The sequence below is a fragment of the Dendrobium catenatum genome, unplaced genomic scaffold (genome assembly GCF_001605985.2).
Source record: "Dendrobium catenatum unplaced genomic scaffold, ASM160598v2 fragScaff_scaffold_390, whole genome shotgun sequence".
NCBI classification, from domain to species: Eukaryota; Viridiplantae; Streptophyta; class Magnoliopsida; order Asparagales; family Orchidaceae; genus Dendrobium; species Dendrobium catenatum.
This window is the reverse complement of record NW_021318852.1, coordinates 4,316,240-4,341,228: the sequence shown is the minus strand read 5'-3', so window position 1 is coordinate 4,341,228 and position 24,989 is coordinate 4,316,240. Positions and strand designations below refer to the sequence as shown.

The 24,989-nt window shown below is 36.1% G+C and overlaps 1 protein-coding gene across 1 annotated transcript in view; it reads left to right on the top strand.

Moving 5' to 3' along the window:
- The first annotated feature begins 267 nt into the window (after nucleotides 1-267).
- LOC110107789 (protein RCC2 homolog) overlaps nucleotides 268-24,989 on the top strand; it is a 32,295-nt gene continuing 7,573 nt past the window's right edge. The window contains 14 exon segments of the mRNA XM_020838169.2: nucleotides 268-724; nucleotides 1,436-1,497; nucleotides 1,561-1,628; nucleotides 2,051-2,172; nucleotides 9,902-10,007; nucleotides 10,137-10,188; nucleotides 10,272-10,389; nucleotides 10,488-10,518; nucleotides 10,900-10,923; nucleotides 11,120-11,244; nucleotides 18,465-18,501; nucleotides 20,707-20,865; nucleotides 20,955-21,008; nucleotides 21,087-21,156. Of these exon segments, the coding sequence (XP_020693828.1) occupies nucleotides 526-724; nucleotides 1,436-1,497; nucleotides 1,561-1,628; nucleotides 2,051-2,172; nucleotides 9,902-10,007; nucleotides 10,137-10,188; nucleotides 10,272-10,389; nucleotides 10,488-10,518; nucleotides 10,900-10,923; nucleotides 11,120-11,244; nucleotides 18,465-18,501; nucleotides 20,707-20,865; nucleotides 20,955-21,008; nucleotides 21,087-21,156 (1,227 nt within the window). The 5' untranslated portion in view covers nucleotides 268-525.

Genomic DNA, 24,989 nt, shown 5'->3' with positions numbered 1-24,989 from the left:
TCAAGTTTGCTTATTTAAGAATCGAGTATTTAAAATATTGTTCAAGTTTGTTTGTTTAGTTAATTAAACGACCACAAACGAACTTTAATCGAACGAACAACCTAAACCCTAATAGCTCGTCGAACATTTGGTTCACTTGCAGCCTATCCATAAGGAGAAGATCTTTATAATTTTCTCTCTAAATTATAACGGAAAAAAATTTTCTTTGGTATATATATATATATATATATTTCAAATTTTCTGAGATCATGATATCAAATATCAATTTTTTTTTCCCACCCAAAACCTTACACTTCCGCAATGCGCCGCTCCCAGCTCGCCGTCCGAGTATTAAAGTTGTCATGTCGCCCATTAGGTTCCCCAAAGCATCACGCTCACTCGAATCGAAATCAGCGAGAAGGGCACAAGGAAAGCCATACCCCCTAAAATCAGCAAAGCCCTCCGGTCTGTTCTTTTTATGCACTTGATCTAGGGCAACAATCAGCGGCTCCAGTTCCATTTCATTCCCGCCGATCATTCTTCGACATGTCGCCGTCCGGGGCTGTGGAGAAGCATGAGGAGGGCGATGAGGCAGCCCTCGCTGGCGGTGAGCTGCTTTACTGTGGCAGCACGATCTGGGAGACCATGGGAAGGAAGACGGTGGCGACCGAAAGAAACCTTGTGTCGCCGACAAGACTTCGTAACCTTGTTGGGGTGGATATTCGCTTTGTCGCTTCCGGTTGCGGTGAGCCCCCATTTCCCTTCGTAACCTTTTTTGAAGCACGCTTATTGTAGCTCGGGCGTCAATGTGTTTTTTACCTATCTATAAATGACCATATTTGACCTTGATTGATATTTTTTGTCTCGAGCTTTGTTGTAGAATGAGGATTGTAATATGGCGGAAAGCAATGCCATGTATGGTTTGAATGCCTTTTGTAAAGTTTTTCCTCTGGGAAGTGTGATTTTTAACTTCATTTCGTAATTAATTATTTGTAATGTGGAAGGAAGATGTCGCAAGGAAAGCAGCAAATGCATTTAAGCGGTTGATGATAGATGTCTGTTCCACTTATCATCTTATAACGTCTGTCAAACATGATGTAATGTCATGTGGCGGTTTGGTATAAAATCCATCTCTTCGGTGTCCTACGTTTTTCAGTTGTGTTGACAGGTTGCAGAATAGCGCTTCAATCTCTTGCCCTGTTTCTTTGTGTAATTCATTCTTATTTATTTTCATTTTTAACAATCTTTTGTTAGGACCATTCCAGAGGTTCTGTAACTGTATTATTGTTACCTGTTGTATAGTTGATTTTTTGCTGTGTTATTATCATTTTTCATGTCCGTTGCTTTCTTCTTATTGTGTATTGAGTTACAGTTCTAATTTAATTAGTTTGTATCCCATTTCATTGTTTTCTGATTCTTTATTTTTAAATCAATAGCTTATATCATGTTATTGCAGCTTCCTGTCACTGTGTTGCTTTGGATGTTGGAGGCCGCTGCTATACTTGGGGACGCAATGAGGTATATTGATAGCTACTTACCAAGTCTTACTCATTGAAGTGCTTATACATGATAATCTTGTAGAAAAGTCAACTAGGGCATGGTGATACCCTAAATCGAAGTCTACCAACAATTGTTTATGGATTATCAAAGTGAGTAGTCTGTCTTTTTTGAAGTTGTACTTTTTCTTCCAGTTTATTTTCAAAGAAATTAATTTCTACTTACTTAAATGGGTTTCCATGAGAATCATATTCCATTTGAAGCCAACTTAACATTCTATTGTCTTCTTTCACAATTGTTTCTTAACTAGTTATTCTATGATTGATTGGTTCTATTTTGGTGCTTAATTGAATGGAAAATGAATCCTCACTACCTCTTGTTATGCACTCTATTCCTTTGTTTCCAACTCTTATCATTTGGCCACAAATAACTGAAAAAACATATGTTTTGTTTACACTTTACATTCTAAATGCAATGCGCAGATTATGCATCTAAAAATGAATTATTTCATGTTTGAGGTGTTTATTATTTTCTTCCACAAGCTTTTTTAGTGAAACTAATCTGATAATATCAGGCATAAAATAGTCAATGCTGCTACGGGGAGAAATCATACTGTGGTCATTACTGATGATAGAAAATCATTCTCATTTGGCTTCAATAAACATGGACAGTTGGGAACTGGTTCTACGCGAAATGGTAGGCATTTAATAGTTTTAAGACACCGAATTACATTATTTTTGTAGAAATCTATTTGTTGAAATGTTATCATATGCCTTCATTATTTTTGTAGAAATTTATTTGTTTAGATGTTATCATATGCCATTATGCTTCAAATATTACCTCTTTACAATTGCTTTTCAACCTCCTTAGTTGCATTGGTGCATATTGGTATCCAACCATTGTGTGCATGTTTCTTATCCTATTTGAACGTATAAATATATCTATATGAATGCGTCCATGCACTGCAAACAAAGTAGATGTCAAATATGAATATGATACATTCACATCCATAATTATGTGCGGTTTTGTACTACCTTCTGTTTTACTTCAATTTTCTTGCAAAAATGAATGCTATTCTTGTGATTGAAGTGCTGTATAAAATGTGCTCAAAAATTTACATTTGAGAATCATTGGCTTGTGTAAGCTGTGGTAGAAGAGCAAAGAGTATTCTAAATCAGGTTAGTATTCAGTTTGCGCTACAATACATGAGTATGTTGTGGGTTTTTTTACATAGCATGGGCAAAATATAATGATGGATATGATAGTAATACATGAGTATGTTGTTTTTTTAGGCATGCGTGTTTGTGTGTTTTCATTATGTTAACTATATCTATAAGAAGTTTGTACATGTACTAGACCATAAATATCACTGTCAGATGACTTGAATTTGATTGTTACCTTTATATCTTGATTGTTTATCTTGCATACATACTTTTAGGGTATGCTTCTTGTCTAATTTGATTTTTTTTGGGTAATAATTGAAATACTTCCTCACCCTCTCCAAATTGTGTATCTAGGTCATCTATTTTTGTTTTCCTTCTTTATCAAATTGGCATCATAGCAATATTTGGTTAATTCTTTTTCATATTTCTTTCTATTTTAGAAAAATTAATTATTTGCTATCCAATCTTAAAACCCATCTCATAAAATCCTAGCATATTTCTAATCCTCATTAACTCATTTTCTTATTTCTTCAGCTCTGTCAAATCAATTCCAAAAACCCTTTGCAATCATTGCATGATTTAGCATATCTTCATGTGTGAACCCTCACCTAGGTAAACACTTTTGATTCATCCTTTCCCATGCATACTTTGGCTTCATATGGTACAATTTTGTTGATGTTGCACCTTTGTTTTGCCATGTGAAAATGAAGTCATAATTCTATCACAAATTAATTTGTGCTACACCACAAGATGGTCGACAAGTTCATAAGTTCATAAAGAAGTTTTACATACAATGTGATATTTTGAAGCATATTTCCCATACAAAGAAAATTGTTTTTCAAAAGTTGAGTATGAGAAAAAAAATGAAACCAAAGGTAGCTTTAATTTGAAGACCATATTCAAAATTTTGGGGCCTATTTGGTTGTGGTCAGTTTGCTTAAATGGTCAAACCAAGCACTTTTGTGAGAACCTACTCAATTTTTAGCTTTTGAGCTCATTACAGATTTTTACCTACTTATTTTAGGCCCCAATCAAATAAATCCCTACAAAATTTTGCAAGGTCCATAAATTATATAAGTCAAATATGCTATAAGAAGTGTTCAAGTAAATTATCTCACATATGGGAACAATAAAATCATACGAAAAACTTTAATGGATTGGATAAAATTGTATCAATTGAATGCATAAAAATGACACTTTATAATGTTGAAAGCAAGACAGCAATACAATAAGATAGAGTTATACAGAGTAATAATGCCAAGGTGAAGATAGAATAAAACAAAGTATTAATTTGAAAGCAATTGAATTGTTAGAAAATTCAAAGCAATAACATTTATTAATGAAATAACATTGAACCAAATCATTAATGTGGCAATGCTTAAATTAAAAACTTGATGTAATCAAACCAACTCTTTCTAGCGGAAAGACCATTCTCACACATGCTTTCAAATGAAAATTTCCATTGTCTCTCATTCCTCAAGAAATTAAGTAAATATACCACTAGATGCTTAATGGAAGAGACACATTGATTGATGCAATATAAGGAGCCAAAATTCAAAGACACATGGAGAAGCTTGCATCAAAGTTGTGATGATGATGATCATCAGATCATGCAATCATGCATCAAAATTTCAAGGGTTTTGATCAAATATGAGAGCCTTCATAAAAAAATGTGATTATCAAACTTTTGGAACACATGAAGGGGAATTGTAACACTGCAAGATTAATTTCCAAAATGTATTGTAATGTTTATATATATATATATATATAAATTAGGTCATAATGATTGTAATTGAACTTCGTAAATGGGCTAATTGTTGGCTATGGATTATTTAGGATTATCATGAAATGTATATATGAATAGGACATACGTGTGAAGGACATTCAAGGTATTTTCAAGGTGGCAGATCACTAACACTAAGTGAAGGGTGGTTCAAAGTAAAGGAATATATTTAAAACTAATGTCCAAAAGGAGCCAAATTCCAAGTAGTTTGGAACTTTGACTAATGGCCCCAAACGCCTCTTAAATTCAAGACACCTCTTCATCTCCTTCTCTGCTACATAAAACAACTAACAAGCTTGCTCTCGTCCTTAATGGACCGCCTCCTTTCCATGAGTTGGCATTAGTTATGTCATGATTTTTGGAACAAACAAAGGAAATCCATCGATCACCCTCTTCTTTTCCTTGTGAAATTCACTAACCATGCAAATCAAAAACATGTGGAACTTCCACTCCCACCTTTATTTTCTTCAAATGCATTTTGTAATTTAATTTTCAATTCTTATTTACTACTTGAAATATCCATATATCTATTAATATTAAAAGGAATTAAAAGAAAAAAAAAAGGTTTTGATTTTGTTTGTCCCCAAATTGGGCTTGTCTCCTTTTCATTTGATGGTGATAGGTTGCATGGGGGTTTGGTGACTTCCATGCCCTATATGATTTCTTTTTGTAAGAAATTATATGAACATGTTTTCTATTTTTGTTAAAGAATATTAAATCCTCCCTTCCATCATAAGGTGGTGATAGGTGTCTTCCTCCACCTTTGATAGTGGATGGCCATTTCACGTAGGGTAGATGCTTCCATTGTCTTGGTTTGAGTTTTAACCTTAATGGCACTCCAAACTTCATCTTGTACTCTCGTTTCCCTTGTTTATATTCCCCCGTGTCGCCTGGACCCCCGGGAAGCAAGGAAATAGAAAATACAATAAAAAATGCTATAACAATAATTTCACCATTCATAGAAACCCTGGTCTCTATATTCTTGTATGTACATCTCCCAACTGAAAAATAACCCTTCCCGATCACCTCCATAATCTCCCACATGCCTTTGCTCACTTCAACTTTTCCACTACATGTTACATTTGCGCCACTCTCCAATTCATTACTTAGCTCAGCCCTTTCTAGCCCTGCTGTGCCTCAAAAATAATTTTTACCTCTCTATAGGACATATAGTGGAAAAGTATCCTCCCTTAGTTCTGATTTTCCTCACATCCATCCCATAAGCTGTTAAACATTATTCTGACTTCATAGCCATAAAGATGCGACATCTATTTGAATTCACCACCCTTCTTTTTGTCATCAATGCCCACTTTTAAGAAAATATGGAAGGGAATCATTGATCTAAGGTAAATCAAAGGAATCATTGGCAAATTGTGGAGAGAAGTAATCATAAGATGATGCCATAATAAATATAAAAGATGAGTGATGCATATAAAAATAATAATCACACTCTTAATAACCAGACATTGTTGGTAATAAAATTAAGCACATCAGCGTGAACAAATCAAATAAATATGTATTTGGCTCGTGCACATATAGGGCCAGTTGAGGATCACAATCCTCGGCAATTAAGTTGAGGCTTTGTGCTGGTTATTTTTGGTTACTCAATAACAAGCCAGTGATTGGCATTCTCTTTCACTGTTCTGTTTCAAGATGCACCATTATTTTTAGTAAACCATTGTAAGGATAAACTTCATGTTGCCTTATCTTGAGTGTACACTTTTTACATGTTTAATATTATTGTTGTAAATAGCCTTAAAATCGTGATAGGTATTAGAACAAACTATTATTTAAGGCACTAACGAAGCAGAAAATAAGCACTTATTCATACTTTGGGTAAATTGAAATCAACCTGTCCAATCTCTTCTTCCTTCTTTGTTTCTGTTATATATATATATAAAGAAAGAAAGAAGCTTGTGTCGAAGACTTGCGCCATTGATCTTAGATTCGGCCAAGAATGTGCAAATTAAAGTGCCCCCACCATTCATCTTTGCTCTGGGCAGGAAGATCTTTTAAATTGAAGTCCTCACACAATTGTATCTTAGATCATGACAGAATGATTGACAGTTCGAAGACTCCACGCCGTCGTATCTTAGATCTGGGCTCGTAGAATTAAAGGCAAGTGCCTCCCAACCTTCTCTCGTGTGGGAGAAATTATTATGTGCGGACACCATACCATTCAGAGGCGAATCAGAACATGCCACATCACCCGATACACAACGGTACACAACAAATAGGTGACATGGTGCATTCTTATTCGCCTCCGTACGACGTCCTTATTCGCACATAATAGTTTTATCTCGCGGGGAGGGGATGCCGGGAGGTTGGCGAAATTGAAATTGAACAAAAAATGGCCCCCCACACAATCAATTTGTCATTTTAATTAATTATAGAATTAAATTTTAAAAATGATCAGAATCACGCTTAAAGGAATAAGTTTAAACTGGAATTTAAACTGGAAATCTCTTAACAACCCATGCTTTCAAATTTCCCTCATAAATCTTCCTAATTCTTTCCTAATCGGCTCTGTTGGCTCCTGCAATTCGAGCGGCATAATTAGGAGGCGGGCTCTGTTCCGCCTCATGTAGAAGCGGGTCGGTCCTATGTGAACTAGCTCGGCTTGTCTAACACAAACATCCTCTAGAAATTATGCTCAATGATAACTTGAAGGAGTCAAAATGAACTAAACAACATATCTTCTATATACTGCAACAAGTGAGATCTAATACGCTTATATGCCACCTAATCTGCAACACTTGTACAAGCGAACATAAGACGATATCTCTATAATAACTCCAATCTATATGCTGAAAATACATCCCGCATGAGCTCCGACAAATGTGCTAAATTTGCAAATGCCAATATTTTAGAATGCTGCACGGGTCAAATATTCAAGTATCATCCTCTTTCTTGAAAGGACTGGAGTCAACTTAACTTGAATTATAAGATGTCTCCTAAATTTTTTCAAAATATAGATAGTTTTCAAAATGACACATGTCTCTCCGATGATGACCGTGTTGAAAGAAAATCTCAACCGTAGGGGACATTATTTTAAAAATACTCAAATCCCAAAACAAAATACAAATATTTTAAATTGACTTTAAAGTCACCCCGATGATGGCCGTGCTGACAGTAAATTGTAAGCGGAGGGGTCATTTCTTAAAAGACTATAAAAACCTCAAAATCTAATCACGAAAACTTAAAACTAATGTCCATGCACCTTTCACAAATGTTTATCGGGGGTGGTAAATTTGAAATTAACCTCAGCTCACAAAGAACTTATGTCATGTCGGGTCTCAAATAATCTCTTGCCAGCATGGACGCAGTACATGCCCTTTGATTGGGTGGTTTTGCCGCAAAATGACACTATTTTATTACCATCACGGCCAAAGCTCGTATGTTCTTTATTGACGTCAAATCTTTGAGTAATGAATCATTGGGTCTATTCGATGGGCACAAAGCCTTTTTTGTCAACTAAGGTGAATTCAAATGTATCCTCTTAGATAAACACCACCCCAGGTCTACAGGGTATCCTTGGACAAAGAAATTCATGGATGCTGATAAGGTGCCTTATGTTAGGTTGGGTTGACTACCTCCTCTGATTATGTAGACCAAGGACCATGATCGCCCGGGACGACGTAACCATGGGATCTTGATCGGGCTTGGCTTGTCTTTATTTCCCATCAGCTATTTTAAATTATTTTGTGAAACTTCAAAATTCAAATTTAAACCCTAAAAATGTTGTTATTATACGCTGAGTTTATAACCTATACAACCTATCTTACGACTAGCCTTAATCAAAAGTTCTTTCTTGTCATAGAGAGGAGTAATTAACTATAGGGGCTTGTGGCTATAGGAAACTAGAACTCATATTATAAAGTCCTTGCAAAATGAGGGCGAAATCTCTAGGTAGTGTCTTATCTGAAACCCAATCTGCCTTCTGAAAATTCACCTGAAACATAAGCTCGTTAAAATTCTTTGCCGTCAACAAAAGAAAAAGAGGCGGTGCAGAGAGGCAGGGGCATGACAATTTCAGATCCAGTAGTGACCAAACCATCTAAGACAACTCTCTCTAATCTTATCTTCCACTAGAGCTACTCCAACCTTTCCACGTATATGCGCACTTTGTATCCTGTCTCTAAGAGTAAAGCCACTCATTTACCTGAGCATTCTCATCTCTGTAACACTTAACTTAATATTATGCTTCTCTTTTAATGGCCAACATTCTGCGCTATAAAGCATTGCAGATCTCACCTCCATCTTATATAATTTTCCCTTAAGTTTGAGGAGGATTGTTCTAGCTCACAAAAAGCCTAGTGCATTACTACACTTCAACCATCCAACTTGAATTCTACTAATAATTTCCCCATCTATTTTTCCATCACTCTGAACATCAGACCCAAGATATCTAAAGCGTGCACTCTTTTTAATGACTTGATCGCCCAAAGTCACAATCCCTCCACTTGATCTTTTACTACTAATGTAAACACAAAAATAATACAACATAAATTATTTTTTATTTATGAATAGTGAGAGTAAAGAAATTTTAAAATGTGATTGGGTTGGGTAAATTTTTATTAGAGTGATATTGTTGGTTTCCAATGTTTTGTTTAAAATGCCCTTAGTGTGTCTAAGATCTGTCAAGAAAGTATTGGTGATGTATCTTAGAAGTGTACCATTGGTGCGGATAAGTGCCTAAGAGGGTGCAAAAATCTATGAACATATTTTAAGAATAATTTGAGGAAATTTGCCAAAATATTGCTTGCTTATTGTGTTTTTTGATCTCATTTTTCTGCTAGGTGTTTAACAGGGGCATCAAAGCTTTTTGTAGGTGTCCACTCTCCATAGAATAGAAGCATCCTTGATCCGCATTAGCTGTTTTCAAAATTTTTCCACAATTTACATTGCTACCTAACGTATATTGTTGATGGTTCATGATGCACAATGTTTACAAAACACTCTGTCAACAGAGATTGCTACATAAAAAGTATAAATTCACTGATTTCTAGGAATTTTACCTGTTCAATCATTTGTGCTTAATTTGACATGAGATATGTTGCTAAGACAATGTGCATTCAGGCCACGAACAGTACCATTACTTATACGCTGTGCTTACTCCTTTTGCTTTGGAGTCTGCTTGTGGTAATTTATGATAAGAAAAATGTTTGTCCTTATGGAAGTGGCTTTCTTTCAATTTCTATATCTAGTTTGCTCTTTTGAAGAGTAAGCACAGTGCCAATAATATCAGAGGTTGAGGCACCTATATGTTCTGATGCTTTAGTATTCTATGTGTTAACTGAGTCATTGCAATTATAAAATCACCGTGACCAACTATGCTGTTCATAAATGAAGCCCAATCATACCCATCCGGCTGATATAAATACAAACTCTTGCATTTCCATGAGTTTGTATATTCCATGAAAAGGGGGAATTCTTTTTGTTTTTTTTTTATATTGATTATATGGTCATTTTTCTGTAGAAATTGAGGCATTTCCAGTAGCATCTTTGGTTTCTGAAGTCACAAAAGCTGCTTGCGGAGCTGATTTTACTGCATGGCTGTCATCTGTGGAAGGATCTTCAATAATGTATGATATGCAAAGTTTTTGAAACCAAAATAACAGATGCAAAGTTTGATTCAATGTCTCCCATGTATAATATGAAGAAATATAAATGAATTGATCGTATTGTTATGTAACTGTATTCAATTGCTTCAGAACTGCTGGTCTTCCACAATACGGACAACTTGGACATGGCACTGATAATGAGGTAAAGTTGGATATTTTGTCGTCTATATAAGTGATCCTTTGATAACTATATTTTCTTATGCCTGTATTCTCTTTTGTAATTAGTATAATACAAAAGAAAGTTCAGTTAAATTAGCTTATGAGCCTCAGCCTCGTCCCCGAGCAATATCTTCACTGTCAGGAAAAACTATCACAAAAGTTGCTTGCGGAACGAACCATACAGGTTTTTCTTATTTCATTTCCTTGATATAGTTTTTCTTATATTTGTATGGTGATGATGTTTCTCTTTCCCATTCTTATTTTTTGAATCTTACTTTTCAGTTGCTGTGGATTCAGATGGCTTTGTGTACACGTAAGTTCCACAAGCCCTGGGTTTTATTCTATTTGCATGGTATATTTGGCTTTTACTTACCCTTTGGTTGAGTTAAACTTGCATGGAGAAGCTTCTTTTTGTGGCATATGATTCCTGCATATCAAAGCCTGAGATTCTATCATTTTGTGCTTGCTAATGGAGCTTTGCACTAAAAGGATAAATTAATGACGGTTATGGATGGAATTGGATTCATTATCTCCATTTGTGCTTCTGCTTTAATGATATTTTTTGTTGACATGTTATTCTTTAGTAATTAATTTCTATTGAATATTATCCGGCAGTACCCTGCTGTCAAAGCATCTTTAATATATATGTTCAATAGACTTATTCGTTTGCTGTGTTATTTTGGTGAATCTCCAGGTGGGGTTTTGGCGGCTATGGAAGGTGCGCAAGTTATGTAGTTTAGCTTCACTTTTTCCTGTTTCCCATTAAATTTTTGCAATGTCACTTTCTATGGCTGTTTTCTGTCATGTGACAATCTGTTGGTGGAGCATGTGAAGCTTCCTTCATTTATAACAATAATTTTCAATCCCTAATATCTTTATTGCATTCTGTAGTTTATCTGCTCTTTGGTATTTAGGCTAGGTCATAGGGAGCCAAAGGATGAATGGGTACCCCGTCTTGTAGAAGTCTTCCAAAGGAAAAATGTCCTTCCACATGATGCTGTTATTTCTGCCGGTTCTGTTAATTCAGCTTGCACTGGAGGTATGCCTTCTTTCACTTTTAAAGCAGTCTGATATTATTACTGAATTAGAAGATTTTGTGGACGGTACTATTAACACAAAGATTACCTGAGATAATATTGAATGTTTGATTGTTCTTTTTTTGTGTTATTTAGATTATTTGGTGGTTATTCATGTAACTTACCAGATGTTTTTTTTTGAAGATTAAGTTACTCTTTTAACACAGTGAATTTGGACAACTGGCTTATATTTTAATTTCTTATTTGATGTGCCAACTTCATATTTTTAGGCTCATCGACATTTTTTATTTCTTGCATCATATTATATCTGATTAATGTTACTTTGTCGTAATAAACTCAATAACACTTCATGAGAGGAGATTTGTGATAAGAAATTATATTGCAGACTTTGTTCCTATGATATCTAGATAAATGCCTTCCTCTTAAATATGAATGGCTGGTGGATTTTTGTCTTACATGCAAGTATGTTGTGTTTAGTATGGTAGTTCTTGAATGTTTCGTGGTTTCAATTGATGAATCTGATGGTGTCGAAATGAGTACTTTTCTGTTCAAACTGTTTTTTTACTGGACGGAGGGCTCAGTTTTTTTTTAAAACCACTGATTTCAGTCTTTGAAGCTTACTTTGCAATTTTTTTTTTCATTACCAAGGAAAAAAAATTCAACAACTCAATCTGTTTGTGTTCTTTTTAATATGTTGTTATTGGAAACCTTACCACCCGATGCAACTTAACTTTGTGCCTTAAAATTAGAACATATGTTGGCACAACGGTGTTAAACATGGCCTAAGTTAGTTCTTTCTGATTTGAATTGTTTGCTTGTGTGGTGTTCCTCAATTCCTTGTGGTTTTTTGGGCAATATGCATTTTAGTTTTCTCATATGCTAAATTTCTGAGCTGAATGAAAGTTTCTGTCCTGGACTAAGTTGTATCATCCTTAAGTTAATTGGTTTGGAGTGTCGTATGATAGCATTAATATTATTTTTATTTTTATATGTATTGCAACTTGATTTACATCAATACATATAATTTTGACTACTTTGTTGTTGCATTGTTATTTAATGGAAAGCAGACTTTAAAAACTAGTGTTTGCCATGAATCTTTTAAATTTGTCTGTTTCATGCACATTCTTTGATAGTTATATTTGTATACGTGACCTTAAGGTTCTTATATATTTAGACTTCATTGTTGACATTTTTTTCTGTGGTGAAGTAAACCGAGCCTTTTTTTAAGAAACACTATTTCGAATCTAGAAAATACTTCCCATGAACATGTTCCAATGGGAGTGGTCGTCGAAGCAGAGATCTCGTCTCCTTCTTATAGGCGCAAATGGGAGTGGATCGAGAGCGGAATGCGGGATTTGGGCTGGATTTCCGCAGGGATCCCGGGAAGCGATACGAGCGGCGCCGAGTGCACAGTAATTCAGCGGGATTCTTGGATCCGATGGCCAAGAGGTATGCATGCTAGATTTTTTTTTTTTCTCTCTTGTTTTGTTTATACAGAGGTTAACACATCATTATGGTGAACTGCTCTCTCCCTTTCCTCCTCTCATATAGAGTCCAATGTCGGGCATTTACTTCATGATTTATGTAAGTTTTAATATATATAGCGTGAGGCGTAAGCCTCATGCCAGTGAGGCTAAGCGGGCCTCAAGGCGGGCCTCAACCAAGTTGAGGCGCAAGCCTCATAAAAAAAACTCAAGGCGTAAGCATCGAGGCGTTTTTTACTGGAATTGCGCAAAGGCGAGCCTCATATTGCGCAATTTTAAACCATGATTAATATTAATAATTATTATTATTAGAGAAATGAGGAATGCTTACGACAGCTACCTATTAGAAATATCGTCACTTATAGAGACGAGCTTGACAGCTGCTTGATAGTCAGGAAAGCTATGCAAAATTTTTCAACTTCTTTTTAGTTTGGTGGCACAATCTTTCCCATTTCACTTCTCTAACAACAACGTAGGTGAAATGGGAGCTATATATAAAATAGATTCGTGCTCAAGTCTCTCAGATTTTCCTTACAGCTAAGGAGATATGGCTATCCAGAGTTCCACTGATCATTTGGAAGATAGTAGAATGACATCTTATAGATAGAGTCCTACAAAGTTCGAGTACTGTCCCTCAACTGATATCATGCACATGGACCCCAGCTTTGTTAGAGTTGATGGTCGTGGAAAGGAAGTTATAGATTGGATGTAATACCACCAAGTATATATTGCCTTGTGAGAGAGCAAGAGAGCATATATTGTTGTAGGAGTTGGCCATAATCATGACTACAACCTTACAGTAAAGCACTACTAGAAGTGGTTTAGATCTTGGGCTACCTGTATATTGAAGGCACCTGTGGACCCTCTACTACATACTATCCCAGAGCCCCCTCAAAGCGTCATTTGGAACATATAACTACTCATAAGTATTTAAACTTACTTTTTCCACGTAAAGTAACTTATTATGCAAATACTTGTAGCATGATTTTTTTTCTTGAGATAGAGAGAACCTTATAGCATTACTTCAGAGGGATTGAGGAGACTAATATGCAGCGGGATGTTAACAGTGTAGACAAGTTATGCCAAGGGTTGCGACAACAAATGCACATAGCTGTTGATCAATATTTCGACGACATAAAGACTCAGCAGACAACAGTCAGCCCGTCACCTGTTGCTGGAGATCCATATAGTGCTAGCCTTTCCTCTTATGATGATAAGGGCCCCTCTCAGGGCTACCTACTTATCCTACACAGCCCAACATTCCTTCTTACTTCACATCATATTTTGTTCCTTCATCCTTGGTCACACCTACCACCACACAGCCTAAAGCCATTGTCGATGAGTAGCACCACTTACGTACGAGACCACTGCATGCACCACAATTTTTCACTTCTAGCACTAATTCAATACCCCTTCGCCAACAGAGTTGTTAGTTCTACTTATGTTTTCATGCAATGCCCTATACATTTATGGTGTTTTTTTATTGTACTGCTTTGAGATTTATTATCTACTTTGCTACAATTTTATGTACTTTCAACATAATTTTATTGTACTGCATTGATATGGATTACATAATTAATTTTCTTCTACCGTTATGATACACTTACTAAAGAATAATGGTCCTTCAAATACACTATAGGAAATGCAAACATTGAACAAACAATATAAAATTTTACAAACATATGGAACAATTCTTTATCCAAACACCTTGCACCAACTAAACATCTTGAACTTCTCCTGCAACTTCCATACAATACACCTTCTCAGAACAAACTTTAGAAAAACAAACCAACACTAATTATTTTCACCTAACAATTTTCTAATACGCGCTTGAAGTTGGCTTTGCATTGAACAACAAACAAAGTAGAACTCAAATTCATATTGTAGATCTTGCATGTTTGCCAGATTTAGAAACTTCCTCTTACCTTTGGACAAATGCTTCTTCATCCGCTCCTTATAAAGATCTTAAGATACATAGTTCCTCACCTGCCCTCCAAAGATGATAGAGAATGAGATATTCATCATCCGCCTTTGGCCTGCAACATCGGATGAAGTCCCACCTCTTTGACGTCGGACACCATGATAACACATAAAGAAAATGCAAACTTACGAGGTGACCATTATGCTCAAGAAATTTGTCCTCAACATATAACCCATAGAATTTAAGAAAATTCCATTTATGTTGCTCTCCATCTTCATCGCTTCAGCATATATATACCGTAGTATACGATCCCTGTCTTTGATCCACACATGAATGCAACATCTGAATATCTCATTTGCCCTTGCCTTATGTTCAAGGAGACTGTCCATACACCTTGCCATACAATCGTGCAGTTGTCAGTTAGTAATATCTAACAATTGTTTGGTGGGAATACTACGAGGCTTATTGTTATCGAGCCAATGCATTCTGTAAAAAATAAATAAACAAACTAGACATCAAGCTCTCAATCAAAACCCATCTATTTGCACAAAACTTAACTCCATCTTCACCTCAAATGGAACACAATACTTTTATATAGCATAACTTTCATGTGCAACATATTCAAAGACCCAACATTCAATTTGATTAACCAAAATAACTCATGTCACATTGTGAATGCATGTGATACTAACATAGTTAGTCATATGACACTGCCTAGGGGTGTTAATATTGGACACGACTAGAAAACCCGACTCGAACCCGACACGGAAATTTCGAGTTCGAGTCAACCCGAACCAGGTTAGGTTCGGGTTAGAGATTTCAACCCGTTTGTAAAATCGGGCCGGCTTCGGGTTGACGCAGAAACTCGGAATCAACCCGGTTTGACCTGGGTTCGCGTCATTCACGTCCGTGTCCATCCGTCGCGTCGTCCGTCAGGTCCGAATTTCGAGTCTGTTGCGATGTCGCGTCCGCGGTTTGCCTTCGGCGTCAAGCAGCTCAAGGCTCAAGCCCATAGGGCATTCTAGAATGTTTCCCACGCAAGGATCCACCGTCCAGTGACTGCTGCCCTCGCACACCCACAAACGAAGTCACCGCATCAAGCAGTCGCGCGCATCCCCCAACTCGTAGCTGAAGGTCCTCCAGCAGTCGCATCCACTGTCGGTCCGTTCGCTAGCTATCTTTGCGTACTTCTTCAGCCAAATCGCGCAAATCCGTGTCGGGTCAGGTTGACCCGAACTCGAAGCGGGTTGGGTTCTGGTCCAAAAAATTGACCCGTTTGCAAAAACGGGTCGGGTTCGAGTTGACCCGAATAGTGTCGGGTCAGTTTCAGGTTCAACCCAATCCCAACCCGTGACCAAAATTGACACCCCTAACACTTCCAATGTTACTTTAATGCCACACCTACCCAGATGACCTATATGGATAGAATCCTGGCAACAATAAAATCATATCGATGCTTTCTAATTACAATCTGACATTGCCAACAGTATCCAAAGTAAGATCCCTGTCGTTAAAGGTACACCAGTAAAAAAATTTTTATACAATATAAGAAATCTGTTGTTTGTTGGAAAATAAAATAATAAATATATATCTATCAAATTTAATATTTAACTTATTCAAATATCAATTTACTTTTAAATATTGATGTAGTCAAAGCTGGTTGTTTGATGTTCTATGCTTTGTTCGGATTGTTTGGTGGCTTTTGGATTTCCTGCTGAGTTTCTATTCAATTTTGATTTCCCAAATGATTGGAATTTGCTTTTTCTTGGTTTCCTGTGCTGGCCGTTCCCCTTCCCTATGTATTTAGGATTGCTTTTTTTTTTGCTGGTTTCCTGTGCTGGTCATTCCCCTTCCCTATGCTATTTCATAAGCTTTGTGTTGGCTCCTATTGGATGTTTGGGGTGGCTCATTAATGTGAGTGGTTGGCTGTTTTCCCCTATAAATGGGGCTGTTTTGCTGCAGTTTTAGGAAGAAAATGAAATGATTTTTTATTAAGAAACTAGCGGGCTAGCCTCCTTTCCCCATTCCCTCTACTACTTCGTCTCAGTTTTTTACCTCTTCTTCTCTCTTCACGTTTCCTGCCCCACCTTTATCTTTTTTCTCTTAAATTATTGTAAGTCTTAAGTTGTGTCGTGTCTTGTTCCTATATATTTTGTTAGTAGTTTCTATTAGAAGTTGAAAGCTTTGTTGTGTTCTGTTTAGTTTTTGTATTTGTCATATTGGAAGGAAGGTCTTTCTTTTATTGCAATTCTATTGTGTTTTTTTTTTCTTTTGCATACCTAGTATTCTCTTACTTGCCTTAGGTTTCTTAGGTTGCACCAAATATTTTATTAAAATCTAATTCGTTCTCCAACATAATTTTCTCCCAAAATATGTGTTTACTATTCATACCTAACTTCTTTAACTTACTACCATGAATTCTGTATAAAAAAATAAAATTTGTGGACTAACTTATTTCTTTGTTGTTGTTTTGAATGTGTGTTTGTGAGAGTAATCAGTTCTTGAAAATTTAGTTGAATTTAATCGAATTTCTTTCGAATATCCTTATTTATTCTCCTATATAACATCCTCCGAAAAATAATGTTTATGATTTATATGTAACTTCTTAAAGATATAGATCTCCCTCGTACCCTCTTTCTCTTATCTCTTTAGAAAATAAAAATGAAAAACTACATATAAGTACATTTATCTCTCTCACACAAGTATGAAAAATCCCACGTTCCATTGATTTTTAATCTGGCCAGAAATGAATACTATCTCTGCACTTCGTCGATCCTAGATTTTGCCAAAGTTTTTCCTCCCTTTGTCGATCTTAGATTTGGATAATTGGAGAAGAATGTTAAGGGTTACACACGACAAATGGTCGACGGCGGTCGGCGGGCTATCGTCAAACAGTGGCCGTTGTAATAGCCTGTGAGCTTGACACCACTGACACATTCATGACCACTCTTGAGTGTGGCTATTGTCGTTCAATAATTACATGCATTAAAGCCTGAAAGCCCTCAAGATTCTCAAGCCACTATAGAATACTAAGATAAACCAGGGGAGACAAAAGCATGGTTGAAAGGAACTATCATTTTCGGAAGGCTTCTAAATAAGGCGAACGTTTGGTGTGGGTGAGTGGGGGTGCAGTTCCGTGGACCGCTCGTCGGGCCCATGGTTTAAAATTGCGCAATATGAGGCTCGCCTTGAGGCCCGCCTTTGCGCAATTCCAGTAAAAAACGCCTCGATGCTTATGCCTCGAGTTTTTTTTATGAGGCTTACGCCTCAACTTAGTTGAGGCCCGCCTTGAAGCCCGCCTCGCCTCACTGGCATGAGGCTTACGCCTCACGCTATATATATTAAAACTTACATAAATCTTGAAGTAAATGTCCGACATTGGACTCTATAGGAGAGGAGGAAGGAGAGAGCAGTTCACCATAATGATGATTCAAATGAAAAGCCCCTTAGTAATTACAGTGCTGATGACTTATGAGTTCTTATGTGATATGTCATTGCTTTTTTTTTTTTTTGGAAATTGGAATTATATGTTAATGAAAAAAATATTGGGATTTGGGAAAGATATAATTTTGAGTTGAACTATATTTCATGTTGTCTTATTATTGCGATATTTTGATTTTAATTCATATCTTATGCTTTTTTATATTTTATATTATTCACTCATTAGTATATAAAAAATTTATCATTTTATGTTTACGCGATCTTTAGATTTTGAGGCTTACGCCTCAAAACGCCTTGAGGCTTACGCCACGCCTCACGAATGAAAAACGCCTCAATACCCGAATACGCAATTTTAAACATTGGTCGGGCCTGATAGGTGGTGATACCCATATGTATGGTTTTTGAAAAATTACCCCATATAAAGGCAATGTTATAAAGCTTGAGGTGATCACTATGATCGATAATGTATCCATATCGAAGAGATGCGCTGAAAGCAAGAGTCTGATCCTAAAAAATGTGCTAGAAAGACTATGGTGAGATAGAAACTACCGCGTTTTTATCAATATTTCTATTGAGGCTCTTATTAGCCACTTATGATAGTTGGTTATTTTAATATTTTCTCTATTTAGGACACATTGTGTAAGCATGTAAGGGATGGAAACACCGTTATAAAGTTCAAGCAAAATCATAATATTAAATGGAAGTCAAATATAAGAAATGTTGATTTGGTTGATAAAAAATATCGATCAAAGACCCAAAGCCAAGCTCGCTAGCTCTCAGTCGATCCAATCGAGTTGCCTTGCACACAATACCATGTTATAAGACCCATATTTTAAAACAATCCTAGATTCAGGCAAGAAACACTTGCATGAGCTTTCTAAAACCTAGGCCAATTAGTTACAACCATGCAGCATCTCTTAATGAATCAAAACTATTGATATCCCTACTAAAGCGAAGGATGACCATGCCAAGAAAGTCATTTAAAAACAAGCATTCCAATGGATGTAAGCCCCACTTTAATCATGTTCTATTAGACAGTCTTGCTTAAAGCGCTAGATTGTAAGACCCACATTTCGGGTAACTCCTAAATAGAGTAGTGAGCTTCAACCTAATTAAATCCAAGCATTCCAAGAGATGTAAGCCTCACTTTTACATAAATTTTTCAGCTAGTCTCGCCTATAAGATTAGATTGTATGATCTACAATTCGGGCAAAACTCCTAAAAAAGTAGTAAGGCCCAACCTAATTAAATTCGGGCCTTCCAATGGATGAAGCTTCTTTATTAATAAATTGGTTCCTTCCAATGGATGCGAGGCCCAACCTAATTAAATATGAGCATTCCAATGGATGTAAGCCCTATTTTAATCATATTTTATTGTGGTAGTCTCACATATAGGGCTAGATTGTAAGGCTCACTATTCGGGCAAATTTTAAGTAGAGAAGTCTCATCCTAATCAAATCACAACATTCTAATAGATATATGTCCTCTCCAAGTTAATTTCAAGTATTCCAATGAATGTAAGCCCTATTTACACTAAATCTTACCAACGACCTCACCTATAGGGCTACGTTGTAAGACCCACCATTTAGCCTTCTCCTAAATAGAGTAATAAGCATAGTTCTAATATAAAATTGGGTCTTTCAATGCATGTAAGCCCCAACCTAATTAAATCCAAACATTCCAATGGATGTAAGCCCCACTTACACTAAATTTCTTTGACGATCTTGTATATAGGAATAGGTTGTAAGACCTACCATTCAAGAAACTTTTAGATAGAGCAGTAAGCCCCATTCTAATCTAAAATCGGGCGTTCTATTGCATGTAAATTGCAACCTAATTAAATGCATGCATTTCAATAGATATAATCCCAAAATCAATTAAATTTGAGCTTTCCAATAGATGCAAGCCCAAAAAAGCTATATTCATGCCAGCTCCTATGTTGTTAACAAGCTCGCCAAATACAGTAAACACTAAAATCTATATACAATCATCTTGATCTACTCATGATCTATGAGAGGATGCAACCCATTGGTGCTAATCAAATTCCTTGGATGTTATGGCCTATGGTTGCTATTCTTTGGACAAATGAACTATGAGATATTGATCAGATCTACTTCTATCTCCCCCAAATATCTCCTATTAAATATTAAGCTTAAATATAAAAAAATCATATCAAAGTAATAATCTTTAATCGAGAGTGTTTTCCCATGAGTGGGAGGGATAGTTAAGTACAAGTATTTGTGCTCATAGAAAGTTTAGACCTCAAATCTAAATAAATTTTGATATAAGCATCAAAGGGAATATAGGTAAATTAAAAATTAATCTTCCGCATGGAGAATCAAATCCAAACTTATAAAGCAGGGTTCAAACACATTTTTTGCGAGCGAACATTATCATCTATATTAAAATGTGGATGTATAATTAAGGACATGTGACAACAAGATGAAAATTTTGCATGACAACTACCAATTTGTATGGCTGTAAAGATTCAGGAAAATTACTACTAATGATCACAATTGCTTGCAGTGCTATAACATCTCTGCAAAGTTTTTGTTCTTCGTATCTATCCTACGACTCTTGAAATATTTTCTGTTGTTTTCATTTGTGTTTTCTGCTTTTCATCATGATTGGTTGTATCCTTTGTCTTTTAACAGTGGATGGAACATTAGATGCATGGCATCTGGTAACTTGCATCATGTTATTGGTGCTGACGATTCATGTATAAGTTGGGGGCATGCTCAGTATGGAGAGCTGGGTTATGGTTCCTTGGGTCCGAAGTATGTGTTTTGACAACCTGTATGCAGAAAGATAATCTTTAATGGTGCTTGTTGTGTAGTAATGACTATTGATACAACCTTCACTGCAGAACTTCTACAACACCCAAAAAGATTGACAGTCTGGAGGGCATGCATGTCAAGAGGTTTGCAAGACTTTTTTCTGACATTAAACATCATTAAAATTATTTAATTTTGCTGTAACTTGTTATTTACGCGTGCAGTGTGGCTTGTGGACTTGGTCTTTCTCTGATCGTTGTTGATAGGGAAAATATTGGTGATCGACTGGATAATGTAGGCAAAATATTTTAAAACATTGTGTTTCTTCATCACTGGCTATTGTTATTTTGTTCACTCTATATTTTGTTTTTGGGATTTATGGTGCTTTAAAAAGCTGATATTTTTCAGGCAACCACTTAAACAGTTAAACCTGATTCATTAAATAAAGCTTGCTTTGTTTTTTGGGTGGCAATACCATGTTTTAGAAGTTATTAACAATCTAATGCTTTGATAACATGGAAATAGCCGCTTTATTATACTCTTATAAAGCGCTTTAGCATGTTTCTTATAAAGCGCTTTAGCATGTTTCTTATAAAGCGCTTTAGCATGTTTGGATGATGATGTTAACACAGCTATCACAGAAAAAAAGGTGTGTGTGTGGGGGGGGGGGGAATGCAACTTCAACCTAAAAAAATATGCTGGAAAAGAATTTCTTATTGACAACTACAAGTGACGTCTGAGACTAAAAGTGATACTGCACTTGACATAAATATCATGATCAATCAACATAAGATGATGGATGATGTTTACAATAAATTAGTTGACAATGTAATCTTGAAGTAGTTGCCAACTTATTTATACTTTGTTGATGCCTTGGAAGAATATGTTCTAAATTTCTTTAGCATGAAATGATGGATGACTTGTTAAAGCGGATGACTTTCCTTATTGATGATTCACAAAGATTCTGATGCAGGATATATATGAAAATTTGATTTTGATAAGGATTTTGCACGCTTATTGAGTAAGAGCTAATTAATTAAAGCTTTATGATGATTCAACAATGAAATAAAACAAAGGAGTGGTAAACACAAGCTTAGGCCAAGTTACTCACGAAAAGTAAAAATCACATAATAATTAATTACTCTTGACATTGCCAACAAGATGGGTTTCAACAAGAAATCCCTACTATAACAATAAGAGTAGTGCTATGAAAGGTCGCTCACATAACTCCTAATAAATACTAGGCTTTAGTGGGAAGAGTTAACACAACTTTCCATGATTCAATTAGAGCTACAATTGAGAGCGATTAAAATATAAAAGAGTAGGAGAAAAGATCACCCAAATAAACAAGACAAACCAACACTCCGGTGTGGTGTTTATGCTCTTGAGAGGTAGTAGACAACAGTTCTCAACTCCTAGCCGCCTTAGGACAACAATTTGATGATCTGAGGATGGTGGACAGCAAACTAATCTTGGCTGGCATGTTTGGGGTAGCAACCTGAACCTTCCGGGCAGCACACAATGATCTTTGAGTAGCAGGACAACTTCCGACACTGTCCAGAAATTCTGGACAGCAATGCTACAGCAGTTTTGGCTCTTGGGAAAAGCTGGACATCAACTTCTAATGCTTATAAAAACCTGATAGGAAATACTTGATTTCAAGTAGTTCCTAACCAAAACTGAAGCCGAACAAGGAGAAAACTGCTGTCTCCAACAGTGGACAGCAACTATGCGCAGGAAAAACAGTGAATATTGCGAGAATATTGGGAGACAACGCAAGCAAAGACTTGTATTTTTACTAGTAGACGAAACAAATAGCAAGATACAATTTGTTCTTCAATTCGAGAGGAAGAACGTACTCTCCAAAGTCTCCGGCGAAGCCAAGAGCCCAGGGGACCGGCCATGCAGGGGAATTTATGATTTCCTTCCAAACTTGGGTTGCTAAAAGGGGAAAGAGAATTAGAGAGAAATCTCTAGTCAATTTCAGATTTGAGAGGATTTGGGAGTTTCCAAAAATAAATCAATCTCTTTAGGAAAGGATTTCAAATTCCATTTAATTGGAATTTGAAAGTTGAATTTTTTCCGAAGTTAAGATGATCTAAATTAGGAAAGTATTTAATTATTCCCCACATGAGTGGTTTTATTTTGAAAAGCAATATAAGATGTGGGAACTAGGAGGGGCCGGCAACACTAAGGGGAATTGGGGAGATTTCATTCATGACTTGCCTCTTTGGGAATACCAAATCAAGGAGGGGAAATTCGTTCTAATCCAATTCAACTTTGATTTGAGTTTGATTGGATACGTTTCCTAAAATAGAACTTTATTTTTGGAAACTATCCGAATTTCAAATCTTGATTGGTTGATTGAAACGAAAGCTTTCCTAAAATAAGTTGTATGGAAAAGGAAAGTAGTAGTGGAGAGATTTGAAATTTGGAGGCAAGAGGGAGATGGGGTGGCCGGAAGCAAGGTGGAAAGGGGAAGGAGTGTTTGCCGGTGGTGGGGCTTGGCGGTTTTGAGTTTGGAAAGCCCTACGCCGATGGAAAGGGGTAAGGGAGGATGAAAGAAAGGATAGAGAATAACAAGAAAGCCACGAACCCGGACTCTTCCAAGGTTGGTGGGTGATCCGCTGCCCTTCACCACAAGACTTTTCCAAGTTCTCTCCAAGAACTCTCTAGTTCTCTCAAAACACACAAGCGCAGGAATTTTCATAATATTCATTCATTCATTACCTCTCAAAGAAGAAGAGGGAGGCTTTAAATAGCCCATACAATAAGAAAATAAAAAGTACTACAATGCCCCTAGGGTTACACATACCTAAGCCCTTAAGTAAGGGTAAAAAGGGAAATAAACATAATAAACTTCATAAAATAAAAATAATACATCAATCATCAATATGAAAATCAAAAGTAGCGTGATGTAATCTTCAACTGAAAATGTGATAGATTTTCCATGTCTTGATGTCCTCATCAGATTCCTATTATTTTGTAGAATCTAGTCAGTTTTTCTCTCTTTTTTGTTTGTTCTTTTATTCTATGACTCTTTCATCTTTTTCGGGATGTAGGGGAAGGGTTATATAAATATGGCTAGAATAGGATGAGGATATACGATTTTTTGAAGCTTTGTTGCTAGTTTATTGGTGGAAATCAAGCAGAAGGTTTTGGAGTTGAATGAAGGTGTTTTTTTACTTTGATCTCAATTTTGTATTTGAATATTACTAATTATGTAGGTTTTATGGAGTGTTGTTGAAAGAGAGAATTCAATTCTGTATCTGAATATTATTAACTATGTGAAAATTATGTAGGTTTTATAGAGGGTTATTGAAAGAGAGATGAGGGCCAGACAATGGGGATAAAATTATGTAAGGATAAGTGGAGTCACTGTTTACATAAGCAATGACTTTGATGAATAGTAATTTCGTGAATATTGAAATTACAGAAATTTTTAAATTTCATATTTATGCATGGAAGAAAGAAAAAAATTGCTAATAAATTGTGAACAATTTAATAAACTATTGACAAGCTACTAGCAAGTCAATTAACTGTGTGAAAATTATGTAGGTTTTATAGAGGGTTGTTGAAAGAGAGATGAGGGCCAGACGATGGGGATAGAATTCTGTAAGTGGAGTCACTGGTTACATAAGCAATGACTTTGATGAATAGTAATTTCATGAATACTGAAATTGCAGAAATTTTTGAATTTTATTGATGAGGACATCGTCAGAGATTGCGACACATGTACCATCAGGAGATGCCGGTGATTGACGGCCACGATCATGATCTTTATTTTCATCATTTTATGTAGTAGTTTATTTGATTTTTATGTTTTTCCATTTTAGCCCTTATGGGTATTTGGTCGTTATTGTAGCCCGAGGGACATTTTAGTCGTTTGCTTTCTTGTCATTTTGAGGCCTATTTATATGGCCCTTTTCTTATGTAATAGTTTAGCTTTTGATGAATGAAAAAAATATTTGCCACTTATGATCTCTTTGTGAGTTCACCCTCTTCGATCTCTTAGTGAGTTCGCAGGAGAAGCTAGATCTCTTTGTGAGTTCTAGATCTTCTTGTTCTACCATTTTCTTCCTTATTTCTTGTGATCGATTTGTCGTCGTGGAGATCCGGTTGAAGCA